The sequence below is a fragment of the Glandiceps talaboti genome, chromosome 23 (assembly GCF_964340395.1).
Source record: "Glandiceps talaboti chromosome 23, keGlaTala1.1, whole genome shotgun sequence".
NCBI classification, from domain to species: Eukaryota; Metazoa; Hemichordata; class Enteropneusta; family Spengelidae; genus Glandiceps; species Glandiceps talaboti.
Window position 1 is genome coordinate 6,253,151 of NC_135571.1, and position 13,616 is coordinate 6,266,766.

Below are 13,616 nucleotides of genomic sequence, written 5' to 3' on the forward strand. Positions count from 1 at the left end.
CAAAATATAATACCTTTCATTGCTGAAGACCAGTGCTGTAACAGTATTGTATTTGTTACATTCATGTCAATACATGTCTCTGTCGTCAATACAGAATATTTTTGATGCAATAACTTATACTCATGATAAATACTAAATAATGTAAAATACATAATGTTTATATGGTTATATACTACTCTTCACATTGCATGCCAGTTGCGTACATAAACATACACTTTGTAACACGTTATTTTTTGGTTACATTTCGTGTAACTGGGGTACGCCGTGTTGGGGCGCCATCACACATCAACTAACAACTTTCAAGGTTATTGAGGGTGGAGTCATACAACGTATCTTACAGTCTTGTGATAATATGGAGATTACTGATAACTCTATTTGCTTGACTGGTTTATTTTCTACATTGCAAACTTCTATCTTCAAAAAATATGCCTTTTCCTTGCCGAAGGATGTGCCCTAACATAAGTGATACCACTACGCCACTTCCAGACTGTAGGAAATTGAGAAGAAATTATGGGCATCATCACCTCATAGTACCATTGTGAATAGAGAATTTTCAGATGGAAAGTCGATCAATGTTAAGTGATTTTTAATGAAGAAGTGACCCATTTAACACTGGTACGAGTTTCGCTGTGAACTCAGGAACGCCAAGTCTGTTCCGTAAACTTCAAATAAAACGTTTCTGATGACTTACAAAATAAGATGTTATCTCAAAAAAAATTAAAAATCAAAAGAATTAGAAAACAATCTTCAGTCTGATCAACTGCGCTTGTTACTATGGTTACTGATGAATTTAAAGTTCTAGAAGCCCTTTCACAGCATATAAATCTAATATACAGAACACAATCACTTTCTGAACTTCAATCGTGATGTATCTCTACAACCAAGGGTATTATCATAGGCTTCATGACATTGTTGAGTCGATGGCATTTCATCGTAGTGGACTGTACTCTGGCTTCTTCAGCACTTTTCGACATATGGCAAAGTACCGAGACATCAATTCTGTGAATGAAAACATAGATACATAAATTCAGCTTATATAACGCTTGTAATGTATGATACTACCAAAACAAAGAGACTATAGTGAAAACAATGGCGACTTTAAAGGTTTGTCGTTCCTAAAAAATGATAATAGATGCGCGCTTTCGTGACATCAGAACGACCTGTGATTGGTACTCGAATACAAAGAACCTTCCTTGTGCACGGTACGGTTATATATTATTGTCCAATATTTATTTTCGTTCAGCCAAAGAAAATATGACACTGTGCCCTAAGTGGCCTTGTCACTACGAGTTGCAAACGAGTATTTCACAATAGCATACAGCCCCTCAGGCATATACTATGGACATTAGGGGAAAATAATGGCGATTTGGAACGTTTTGGCTGATATTGCTAGCACTGTAGAACCCAATCTGATTCAAATCCGAGGTAGATGTCGGCTAATCGTTCACTGTTATTTTACAACGGTATTTTGCATAAATTGACCTTCGTATTACATAAGGTAGAAAACATTATAGTATATTTTATTTCCATTACATGTTTATGTTTTGGTCCTGATGACCGCCTCCTCTACCAAAACATAAATATGTAATACAAAGGTCAATTCAAGCAAAATTACCGATGTAAAATAAGAATGGACGATTAGCCGACATCCACATCGGATTTTAATCAGATTGTGCAGAACCATAACGTAGTAGGAGTCATCGTGATGTAAAGCGACCAATTAATGTATTAATATTATATATTATATATTATATATTTTATTATTAATTAATATTTTCTTTTCAAAGATAATAATTAACATCAACATTGTTCATCCAAATCAATTTCGGAAATTCAAATATGGTCGCTCCTTGTGCAACACCCAAATGCCTTTAATATTAAAGCAGGAGGAAACCAGATTACAATAGGAAAACGTATGTACGTGCGTTTTTGTTGTTTTCTTTTTATCAACGAATGGTAGAACCTACCATTTGACCCAAACTGTCAATGAGTATCACCTCTCTTACACTGGAATACAGATCTGGTTAATGTTTAATTAAACCCAGACAGTGATGAGGAGGTTCGACCAGACTGTAGTGGTAAGAGTTTTACAAGTTAACCACTCGGCAACCCACAATTCCAAACACTACAAACATACCTTCCCTACTGTGACCATATACATAGCATACAGCTATCATTACACCTATATCTTCTGACTCCACAATGATGTCATCGCCAGGTTGAAACAAACTCACAGTGACGTCATCACCAAGTCTGGAGATCTCATCGAAATTCAGCAAGTCCTCTATTTTACCACCAACATATGTAGTTATTTCACCAGTCATTCCCTTAATGCCTTTCAGCTTAGGTACGCAAACAGGACCATGACTAGGTTTAACATGATTCACCAATTCTGCCAATTGGTTTCCATGGTAATAACATTGTGTGTACAATGGAATAAGGGTGGCGTCCATTCGACAATTGGTTTCAATCACTTTAACCTGGGTTTTATCATCAATGAAAAATTGTACATGAACAAATTGATTATCAAATCCCTTGTTGATCATTCTGGTCACAATCTCATCAAAGTTCTGATACAGCACCTTCTCTTCTCTATCTGTCAACTCTGCTGGTACAATGGATCCTAAATAGCATTCAGGATGGTCTTTCCAATACACCTCATCCATTATCAACCAATGATAAAGCTTGCCATTCAGAACGCAGCCATCCACAGCAATTTGCCTTTTGCCGCCAACAAACTCTTCCAATATTAGTGTATCTAGATTGATGTCATACATCAGACCTTTGTCTTTGATCCAGTGATTCATAAACGACTAATATCCATTAAGCGTTCCATATGAACAGCTGTCGTCCTTCAAAAGATCGTACAACTGATCCACTGTGTTGATTTTCAATGTTCCATTGCTACCATTTCCAATCACAGGTTTTAGGAATCCACCTTTGCCTCGTATCAAATTCGCCACATCTCTCATTTTACCATTATCTTCAATGTCACTTCTGTCGAGAAGTATACTTGGAACTGTTGCATAATCTGGGTCAAGGTATTTACGTGATATGAACTTGTGACAGGTCAGGTACACTGACTCCACAGTTGGACCACGAATATGAGGGAACGTTTCAGATAATGCAGCATGGACCAAACAAGCGATATCTGAAAAGCTCAACACCATTGATATGTTTTGTGTCTTGATGATATCTTCACATTGTTTTGTAAACTGCAATAAATCGTACTTGCTTGATTCTGGGGTGAAGGACCTTAATCATGTGAGATTGCTTGGTCTCTTGTGGTAAATATCTGATGTATGTGGAAAGTTGCTGATCCCAATTGGTTGGACAGAGGAATAGTAAACCAATTTGCTTTCCCTCCTTTTCCATATTTGCCCATACACTAACACTGATAGTCAAATATTCTAATGAATATGAACAGCGGATTATAGTGAAGAAGATGGCGGACGCAGATTATCGGTGACTGTGCATTCCGTGTTGACGGCCAGGCGATACACACGCAAATGGTAGAGCGCCATCAAAGGCGGTTATAAACAATAGATAACTCTTATTAAAGTGCACTGAGCTGAAAACAATGTTAAAAGTTTATCAATCCTTCAATATTATTGTGTAATTCTTCGAAATGGAGTTACCCATAGTTTTAGATGTGAATTATAGAACAAGATGTCCACATCTAGTTTTGTGATGGCAAAATCTGCTATCTATGGTTGGCATAATATTTCAAGCCAGGAGACAAGTATATACAACAATCTAAACTGAAGTAACGTTACGTTATACTTCTACAACGTGGTATAAACATACATCACAATTTCAAAGTTTGTTTACAAGTCATTATTTCTGAGCAAAAATGATTTTCTAAACATTCCTTTATTTTATTCTTTAGCAATTACTACTGGTAAGTTGCAAACACGGTGGGATATCTTCACACTGTTTGGTAAGTGCAATAGGTCGTCCTTAGTTGGCCCAGGATGATATTAATCATGTGAAATCGCTTAATCTCTTGTCACAGTGGTAAATATCTTATGTATGTGGAAAGCTGCTGATCAAAATCGGTGGGATAGAGGAATAGTAGTCCAGTTTGATTTTCCTGCTTTTCCATGCTTGCCAAAACACAGACACTGATAGTAATATTCTAATGAATATAAACAACCGATTGTTGTGAACAAGGTGGTGGATTTGGATTGTATGGCGAGGGGTCAAGGTTGCACGACCTTCGCAAGGACACATCCAATATGCATCTGGTTTATTCAAAGGTGATGACCTTTGACCAGACAGCATAGAAGAAATAAAAACAGCACACAATTCCATTCAAGCAGTTGTCAATGTGATTATGAAAAGGGGCAGTAGCCCATGTCTCAAAGACAAACTGTCGTATCTCAAAGATAAGACAAGCATTGCATATTTTTGTACAGAATTATATACAGGCGCTGATGATAATACAAGGGAGTGATATGGGACATACGCTCTATCATGCAATTTACACAGTAACATGGATCGTATTATTTCATAACGTGTTTCATCAATAAACACATTATTGTTAAACCCAACGTGTTCTGGTGGATGAAGGCACTGGTTTTGGGCTACATACCATAAACTACATTCATTATTTTTCTCATCGTGTATGTTATGTGCACAGCTACTACATACGTGAACACATGTTTACATTTATCGATGATTGACGTCTCAGGATGTACAATATATTTAATGGCAAGTACTTTAATATATTTAACAAATGAGTTTCAAAAGTGGGCAAGATGGTATATATTGAAATTTATGTTTTTGTATTTTATGTGCAGTGCTTTTGAATATTTTAAATAGAAAAGGCGCTTTAGAAAATAGATAAACAAACTTAAACTTAAATAGTTGAGTTTATGGAAAGAAGGATGTTCACTTATCAAGGCTCTTCAAATCGTGTTACCCTGGAAAGTAAGGGAATACATCTGAATAAAGTCTTACGTACCTTCCCTATTTTGGCCATACACATAGCACCAAGCTATCATGGTACCTCTGTCTCCAGACTCTACAGTGATGTCATCTCCAGGTTGATGCACACTCACTATGTCATCACCAAGCCTTTCTACTTCACTGAAGTCGAGTATGTTGTCGATTCTGCCACTCTGGAATGTTGTAATATAACCACACATTCCCTTGATCCCTCTCAACTGTGGTGTCGGGATATGACCATCCGTTTCTTGTTTTAACAACGCTGCAATTTGATCGCCGTTATTGTAGCAGTTAGCTAACACACACGTTACAGAGTTATCGACGCGGCCATTGACCTCGATCACTCTGACCTGGCTATTATAAACGAAGAATTCAATATTAAGAACTTGATCATTGAACCCTTTGTCGACAAGGCGTGTTGCCATCTCATCATAGATTTTGTAGAGTGCTCGTTCTTGACTTTGTGTCAGATCAGCGGGTATAGCGGTACCAAGGAAACATTGTGGATAATCTTTCGAACGGACCGTATGCTGAATTGACCAATGGTGAATTTCGCCGTTGAGAACGAGGCCATGGACGACAACTTGATGATTAATATCAACAAATTCTTCCAATAACAGTCTGTCCAGTTTGAGATCATACTGAGAATGCTTGTCTGCTATCCACACGTTGAGAAACTCCTCGAAATATTCACTCTGCTCCACACTTGGTAGTTGGCTAGTTTTGATGTGTGAGAGAAATTCCTCCATTTTGTTTATCTTCCATGTTCCATTTCCTCCATGTCCGATCACCGGTTTCAAAAACCCACCTTTGCTTTGTATGAGTTCCTGTGCTTTCTTCATCATCTCTACATTATCCATGTCATCTTTATCGACAAGCATGTGTTTAACTGTCGCTGCATCTGGGTCAAGGTATTTACGTGAACTGAATTTGTGATGGGTGAGAAAAACCGACTCCACAGTTGGACCACGAATATGAGAGAATGTTTCAGACAATGCAGCATGGACCAAACACGCGATATCGGAAAAACTCAACACCATTGATATGTTTCGTGTCTTGATGGTTTCTTCACATTGCTTCGTAAACTGCAATAAATCATATTTGGTTGATTCTGGTTGAATCACTTGTATGTTGTAGCGCTGCCGGGTCTCTTTGGGTAACACTTTCAATAATGACGAAACTTGAATATCCCATTTGGTAGGGCAAAGGAGTAACACACACGGTACACCGGCTGACTTGCTTCCGTTTTCCATACTTGCCATCAAGGCACTGATCTTTATCAGTTATTCTAGTACCAATAGATAACACGTTGCTCAGAATGACCGAATTTCTTCGAAGCTGTGTTTGATGAGTATATGCCTTCACCCCCTCAATGCTGTGAGCAAGTTGATATACTCGTTGTATACCGGTACCCACGCTAATGAATATATGTGTAGGATACTACGTACTTGTGTATGCGACATGTAAATGATGTCTATTGATCGAACGTTGACTACGCCATCAAAGTATGTCAAATGTTAAATATGACGTATTCTGAAAGAGATGTGATCTGGGGTCACACATCGTCATGTGATTCCTCAGCCGCTGATTTGCCAGCTATACTCTCAATACTGGCATTGGCTTGTTGTGCGTAACTTTGTATTCAGGTATAACTATATTGACTACTATTTAACTATCTAAAGGAAATAAGCATTTAGAAGTCATGAATATGTATTGTTCATCTAATCCATATTCATGTCTGATAAGACCAATGAGGCAATGATGTATCGTTGAAAGAACAATGGAGGTGAGAGGTTCTTCAATTTGGTGTTTCTTGGCATTCGAGTGAAATTTGTATGATGTTCGTGATCATGAAACGATATTTAAGAACGCAAAGTTTATTAAAACACCTTTATTTCTGGAGGACAAAAACTTAACACTTTCGATGCCCTGCTCATATTATGATTTAAAATTGGATAAGTCACCGGCAGCTTTACATAAGTGAACATTCAGGGGTGACACTTTTAGAAAGGTTAGGAGTGTTCAAACGGTAATAGTCTGTAACTTGAATGTACATCGTGTCTGGCGCCCTCACACATCCGCCAACGACTTTCAAGGCCACTGAAGGTTGGTCACATGACACATCCTCACAGTCTAGTGGTAATATGTATGATAACTATGTGTGTGTGACTGGTTTATTTTCTATAATGTAAACTTCAAATATATATTACTCATGCTACTGCATGATACACACGCACATGGTAGCGCGCTGTCAACGGCGGTTATAAACATTATATAGCTCTTGTACAGCGCATTGAGCTGGAAAAAGTGTTAAAATATTATACGCCCTTCAATACTATTGTGTAATTCTTAGAATAAAGTCACCCATATTTATAGACGTGGATTATAGGACAAGATGTCCACGTCTAGTTTTGTGAGGGCAAAATCTGATCATCTGTGGTGATTTCAAACAGACAACTTTCTGTCTTTCAACATTCTGAACTGAAGTAACTTCAGTCTTTTGGTAGTCTGAGCTTTAAGTAACACTTGTAGAACATGGCATAAACGTACAACACATTTAAATTTCAAAGTTTGTTTACGAATGATTTTCTAAGCATTCCTTTATTTCAGTCTTTAGCAATTATTCTTTCATTTTTTTCTAGCAGAAAAACAGAGGCTACTTATTATACTCTTTTATCAATCCCAAACCCGAAATAAATCTCCATCTTCCCTCTTTCCATATTCAAACTTAGAAGTATATTAAGATATGAATTAAAAAGTTATAGCCAAAATTGTTCAACTTTATCAACTACCGAGTTTATCGATCAGTCTGTCTTCAGAAAGAAGTTCTAGGAGTCAACGGTGTGCTAGATGGCGGTATTTTATTCTTATTATGAGTTGGAAACTTTGTTTCGTCACATTCCAATGGTTGGAAACCAGAACAATGAAAACTGGTAATACCGAGTTCCATTCGCGTAATCAGGGTTGTGATCCAAGGACTCAAGAACTCCGAGTGTGTTCCGTAAACTTCAAATCAAATGTTTCTGCTGACGTACAAAAGAAGGTGTTATCGAAATGTTTTACAAATTCAAAAATGAGAAGAATACACTTTGTAGTCTGATCATTTGCACTTGTTACTATGGTTACTGATGAGTTTAAAGTCCTGAACCCCTTTCAAATTAATATAACTTAATATAAAAGAACATAATCACTCTCTGAACTTCAATCGTAATGTATATCTACAACCAAGGGTATTAACACTGGCTTCATCACATTGTTGAGTCGATGGCATTTCATCCTAATGGGCTGCACTCTGGCTTCTTCAGCACTTTTCGACATATGGCAAAGTACTGAGACATCAATTCTGTGAATGAAAATATAGATACATAAATTCAGCTTATATAACGCTTTTCATGTATGATACTACCAAAACAGAGAGACTACAGAGTTACAAATTGACGGCACGGTGTTTTCTTTTACATCTCACGCGGTTTTTCGTTGCAAACAAAATACATACTCTGAGAGTGCACACGCACATAAATGTTACATTTTATCTCACTTTGAACATAAATAAACAGTTTTTAATGTTTGAATCTCCCCTGTTTCATCCTATAGTATTGTTGATCTCTGTTCATAGTGAGATGAAATAATTATATCATTTTATATGCTTTAGTCCCATCCGATGTTTTTTCTACTCGATAACAGACAACTTGGCCTGTGCATGGAACAATTATATATTATTTCCCCAATATTTTTCTCCATTCAACCAAAAGAAAATGATAAAAACACGAAAGAGTGCCCAAGTGGCCTTGATTCTACAAGTCGCTAAACCACGAGTATATTACTCAGGCATATTCTATAAAATTTGGGGAAAATAATGTGGATTTGGAACGTTTCGACTCATATTGCTAGCACCACAGAACTATTGACGTACGTAGGTAGGAGTTATAAAACGACCAGGGTATATAATTCATATTTTCTGTTCAATGATAGTATTAATTTATTCAAATTAATTTCGAAATTCAAGTACGGTCTTCATTTATGCAGCATCCAAATGCCTTTATTGTTACAAAGCAGGAAGAAACCACGTACCCTGGGGAAACCTACACGCGTTTTTTGGTAGGGTCAAACTGAGTATCACCTTTCGCACACTATAATAGAGATTTGGTTAATTTTTAATCAAACCCAGCCGTGCTGAGTATGTTAGAACACATGTACAGGCTGTAGTGGTAAGAGTCTGACATACGAGCCACAGGATATGAGCCTAACGCTCTGTCATCAACAACCCAAATGACAATAGCATGATTTGTGCATGGTAAGCGGTATTACATTACCCTACCTTCTTTGCTGTGACCATATACATAACATACAGCTATCATTACACCTATATCTTCTGATTCCACAATGATGTCATCACCAGGTTGAAACAAACTAACAGCGACGTCATCACCAAGTCTGGAGATCTCATCGAAATTAAGCAAATCCTCTATTTTACCACCAACAAATGTAGTTATATACCCATTCATTCCCATAACTCCTTTCAGCTTAGGTACGCATATAGGCTCATGGCCAGGCTTAACATGATTCACCAATGCTGCCAATTGGTTTCCATGGTAATAACATTGTGTGTACAATGGAATAAGGGTGGCGTCCATTCGACAATTGGTTTCAATCACTTTAACCTGGGCTTTATCATCAATGAAAAATTGTACATGAACAAATTGATTATCAAATCCCTTGTTGATCATTCTGGTCACAATCTCATCAAAGTTCTGATACAGCACCTTCTCTTCTCTATCTGTCAACTCTGCTGGTACAATGGATCCTAAATAGCATTCAGGATGGTCTTTCCAATACACCTCATCCATTATCAACCAATGATAAAGCTTGCCATTCAGAACGCAGCCATCCACAGCAATTTGCCTTTTGCCACCAACAAACTCTTCCAATATTAGTGTATCTAGATTGATGTCATACATCAGACCTTTGTCTTTGATCCAGTGATTCAGAAACGACTGGTAATATCCATTAAGCGTTCCATATGTACAGCTGTCGGCTTTCAAAAGATCGTACAATTGATCCACAGTGTTGATTTTCAACGTTCCATCACTACCACATCCAATCTGAGGCTTTAGAAATCCACCTCTGCCTCGTATCAAATTCGCCACATCTCTCATCTTGCCGTCATCTTCAATGTCACTTCTGTCAAGAAGTATACTTGGTACTGTTGCAGAATCTGGGTCAAGGTATTTACGTGATATGAACTTGTGACAGGTCAGGTACACTGACTCCACAGTTGGACCACGAATATGAGGGAACGTTTCAGACAATGCAGCATGGACCAAACAAGCGATATCTGAAAAACTCAACACCATTGATATGTTTTGTGTCTTGATGATATCTTCACATTGTTTTGTAAACTGCAATAAATCGTACTTGCTTGATTCTGGCCGAATTTCGTGTATCTTGTAGAGCTGTTTGGTCACTGCTGGTAAGTATTTGATGAATGTAGAAAGCTGTTGATCCCATTTGGTTGGACAGAGAAGTAGTATTTCACTTTGCTTTCGCTTACTTTCCATAATTAGCGAGACGTTGACACTTGCAGCAATACCCCCATGAATGATCAGCTATCTACTGGGGACAGTGAGAAAGATGGCGACTCGCCTATATGATTATACTACTTGCATTGATCATCAACAAAGCATCAAGGCAGTACTATGACCGCTTGTATTTATCCCATTCTTTGTACTGTTGCTTAATCTAGGTCAAGGTTTTTACGTGATATGAGCTTGTGACAGGTTAAGTACACTGACTCAACAGTTGGACCATACAAGTATAAAGGTTGGGTACAGGTACAACTTACAATGGCTCCCAAATAACACAGAGGATATTCTTTCAAATGAACCTCATCCATTATCAACCAACGTTAAAGCTTGCCATCCAGAACGCAGCCATCCACAGCAATTTGCCTTTTCCCACCAACAAACTCTTCCAATATTAGTGTATCTAGATTGATGTCATACGTCAAACCTTTGTCTTTGATCCAGTGATTCATAAATGACTGGTAATATCCATTAAGCGTTGCATATGTACAGCTATCGTTCTTCAAAATATCGTATAATTGATCTACTTTTCTGATTTTCAACGTTCCATTGCCACCACATCCAATCTCAGGCTTTAGGAATCCACCATTGCCTTGTATCAAATTCGCCACATCTCTCATTTTACCGCCATCTTCAATGTCACTTCTGTCAAGAAGTATACTTGGAACTGTTGCAGAATCTGGGTCATGGTATTTACGTGATATGAACTTGTGACAGGTTAGGTATACTGACTCCACAGTTGGACCACGAATATGAGGGAACGTTTCAGATAATGCAGCATGGACCAAACAAGCGATATCTGAAAAGCTCAACACCATTGATATGTTTTGTGTGTTGATGATATCTTCACACTGTTTTGTAAACTGCAATAGGTCGTCCTTACTTGACCTAGGACGAAAGACATGAATCTTGTGGGATTGCTTGGTCTCCTGTGGTAAGAATCTGATGTATGTGGAAAGCTGCTGATCAAAATTGGTGGGACAGAGGAACAGTATTCCAGGTTGCTTTCCCTCCTTTTCAATACTTGTCGAGTATTGTAATAAACGAGACGACAGAGAACAACATATCAATTGAAAATACTCTATTTGACCATGAAATATTAAATAAAATGAAACGAAATTTGCCATAAACTGTATGGTACGTTGTGACGTTCCGCCCTCACCAGCCTCCTCTCATGGGAGGGGTTGGCTGATGTGTGAGGGCGCCCCGTCACGGCGTACCTTACAGACTAAACTTGCCATAAATCCCTGATACACTCGTTAGGTTGTACAAAATAAAGAACAAAGCTTATAAATTCGTAATTATTGTGATGACAGGCACTATAACTAATTATTTAGCGAATTCAAGTCCACGTTACAGCAAATAGTTGTACACACGAAATGTGGAGCTCAAATGGCTTTCAGCCAGTCCATATTGTCTTGTACACAATTGTCCGCAAGTCATGAACTTATCCATTTTACATGGTACTAAGTACAGTCAATGTCCGTATAGTAGTCCATTTAAGCATTAGCAAACTGACATAGTGTCCTGTTGCTGTAGGTTGAGTTCTTGGTGTTGAATGTAATAGACCTGTTGCCAGTTCCAAGATGCATTGCACGTCTCTCCATACAATGCCATGTATTTTGTACGCACTGAGGAGTTTGCACACGCTACTCAGGGGAATGGTTGTCACCTGACCGTACCCTGTGTTCAGCCATAAAATCCCTCTCTGTCACTGATAATGTTTAGTCTTTGTTATATAAAATCACTCATAATCAAAGAAGTGAACATGTCTTTCCATCATTTCCTGATAAAAATGTTATAATTTCAACTGTAGTAAAGACAAAACAAGACCAACTGTACAACATAAAAACTGTTCTCTCGCGCAATGCATCTTGGAACCGGAAATCGACTATACTTGATAAGTTCAGCTTAGTTGAGAGATAAGGTATCCATGGTAATAAAATCCCTTTAGTTCATCATATGTGTTGGTAGAGCGACATATTGTAGATTGACAAGGATTGGTTCGGTGGGGATTTTCAAACCCAAGGACTGTACTCAGGTTTTTTCAAGACTCGTTGACATATTGCCAGATATTGTGACATCAAATCTGTGTTGAGAAGGAATAAAGAGGGGTTAGACATGGTTAGACATTGCACAGTATTTAGTCACGGAACATATGATTGGTGTTACCTGACAGGAACGCATCGGTAGAATCATATCATTTCTCATCATAAATAATTTCGAATTCTAAAACAAGCACTTTACACTTATTTGAATGATTAACATAAAAATAACTATTACATATATATGTATCACTGATTATGTGGTACGCAAATATTGTTGGTATTTGTACTGCAGATTAATACCTAACACATTGCATATGTTTATGCAAAGCAGTTTTTGCGGTTTCTATAATAAATACATTAATAAATAAACATATAATAAACCCCCATGATGCATGAATGCCAGTGCAGACACTCAGGGATATTTGCATTCGCGTTTGCTGTGATTTTAGTCATTCAATATGATTGCGAAAGCTACTTTCACGATCTCTGCTGCCATGATGACCGCAGAGAACATCGTAAGTGCTCAGTGGTAATACCCGAGTATGCCAAAATTGTATTGTGGGATCCTATCATATTACCTGCTTCATTTTTGCCGCATACATAGCATGATGCTATCATTACACCTCTAGCATTCGACTCCACAATGACGTAATCACCAGGTCGATAAAAAGTCACCACGTCATCACCAAGTCTTCCCATCTCATCGAAATCCAGTATGTTGTCTATATTATCACTGAGGAATGTGGTAATATAACCAAGAAGTCCAACGACGCCTTTTGGTTTTGGTACAGGCATGGGTATTGGTCCATGCAATGTGTGCTTCAACAACACGTCTATCTGATTAGCATCATGGTAACAGCTGACGAGTAATGGAGTTAAGGGATTGTCCATTCGGCCGTTGACTTCAACCACTTTCACCTCGTCGTTTTCAAGAAGGAAACATTCGATGTTTACGAATTGATCATCGAATCCTTTAACGATCAACTGTTTCAGAATCTCATCATAAGTCTCCCAGAGTACTTTTACCTGTCTGTCT

The 13,616-nt window shown here is 37.9% G+C and overlaps 1 protein-coding gene across 1 annotated transcript; it reads right to left on the reverse strand.

The window, feature by feature from the left end:
• Positions 1 to 277: 277 nt before the first annotated feature.
• Positions 278 to 6,356, reverse strand: LOC144452981 (uncharacterized). Its single transcript, XM_078144228.1, has 2 exons — positions 4,967 to 6,356; positions 278 to 999 (listed from the first exon to the last, which is right to left on the reverse strand). The coding sequence occupies exons 1-2, from the start codon at positions 6,210 to 6,212 to the stop codon at positions 929 to 931; spliced, it is 1,317 nt and encodes a 438-aa protein (XP_078000354.1). The 5' UTR covers positions 6,213 to 6,356; the 3' UTR covers positions 278 to 928.
• Between the last annotated feature and the right edge of the window lie 7,260 nt (positions 6,357 to 13,616).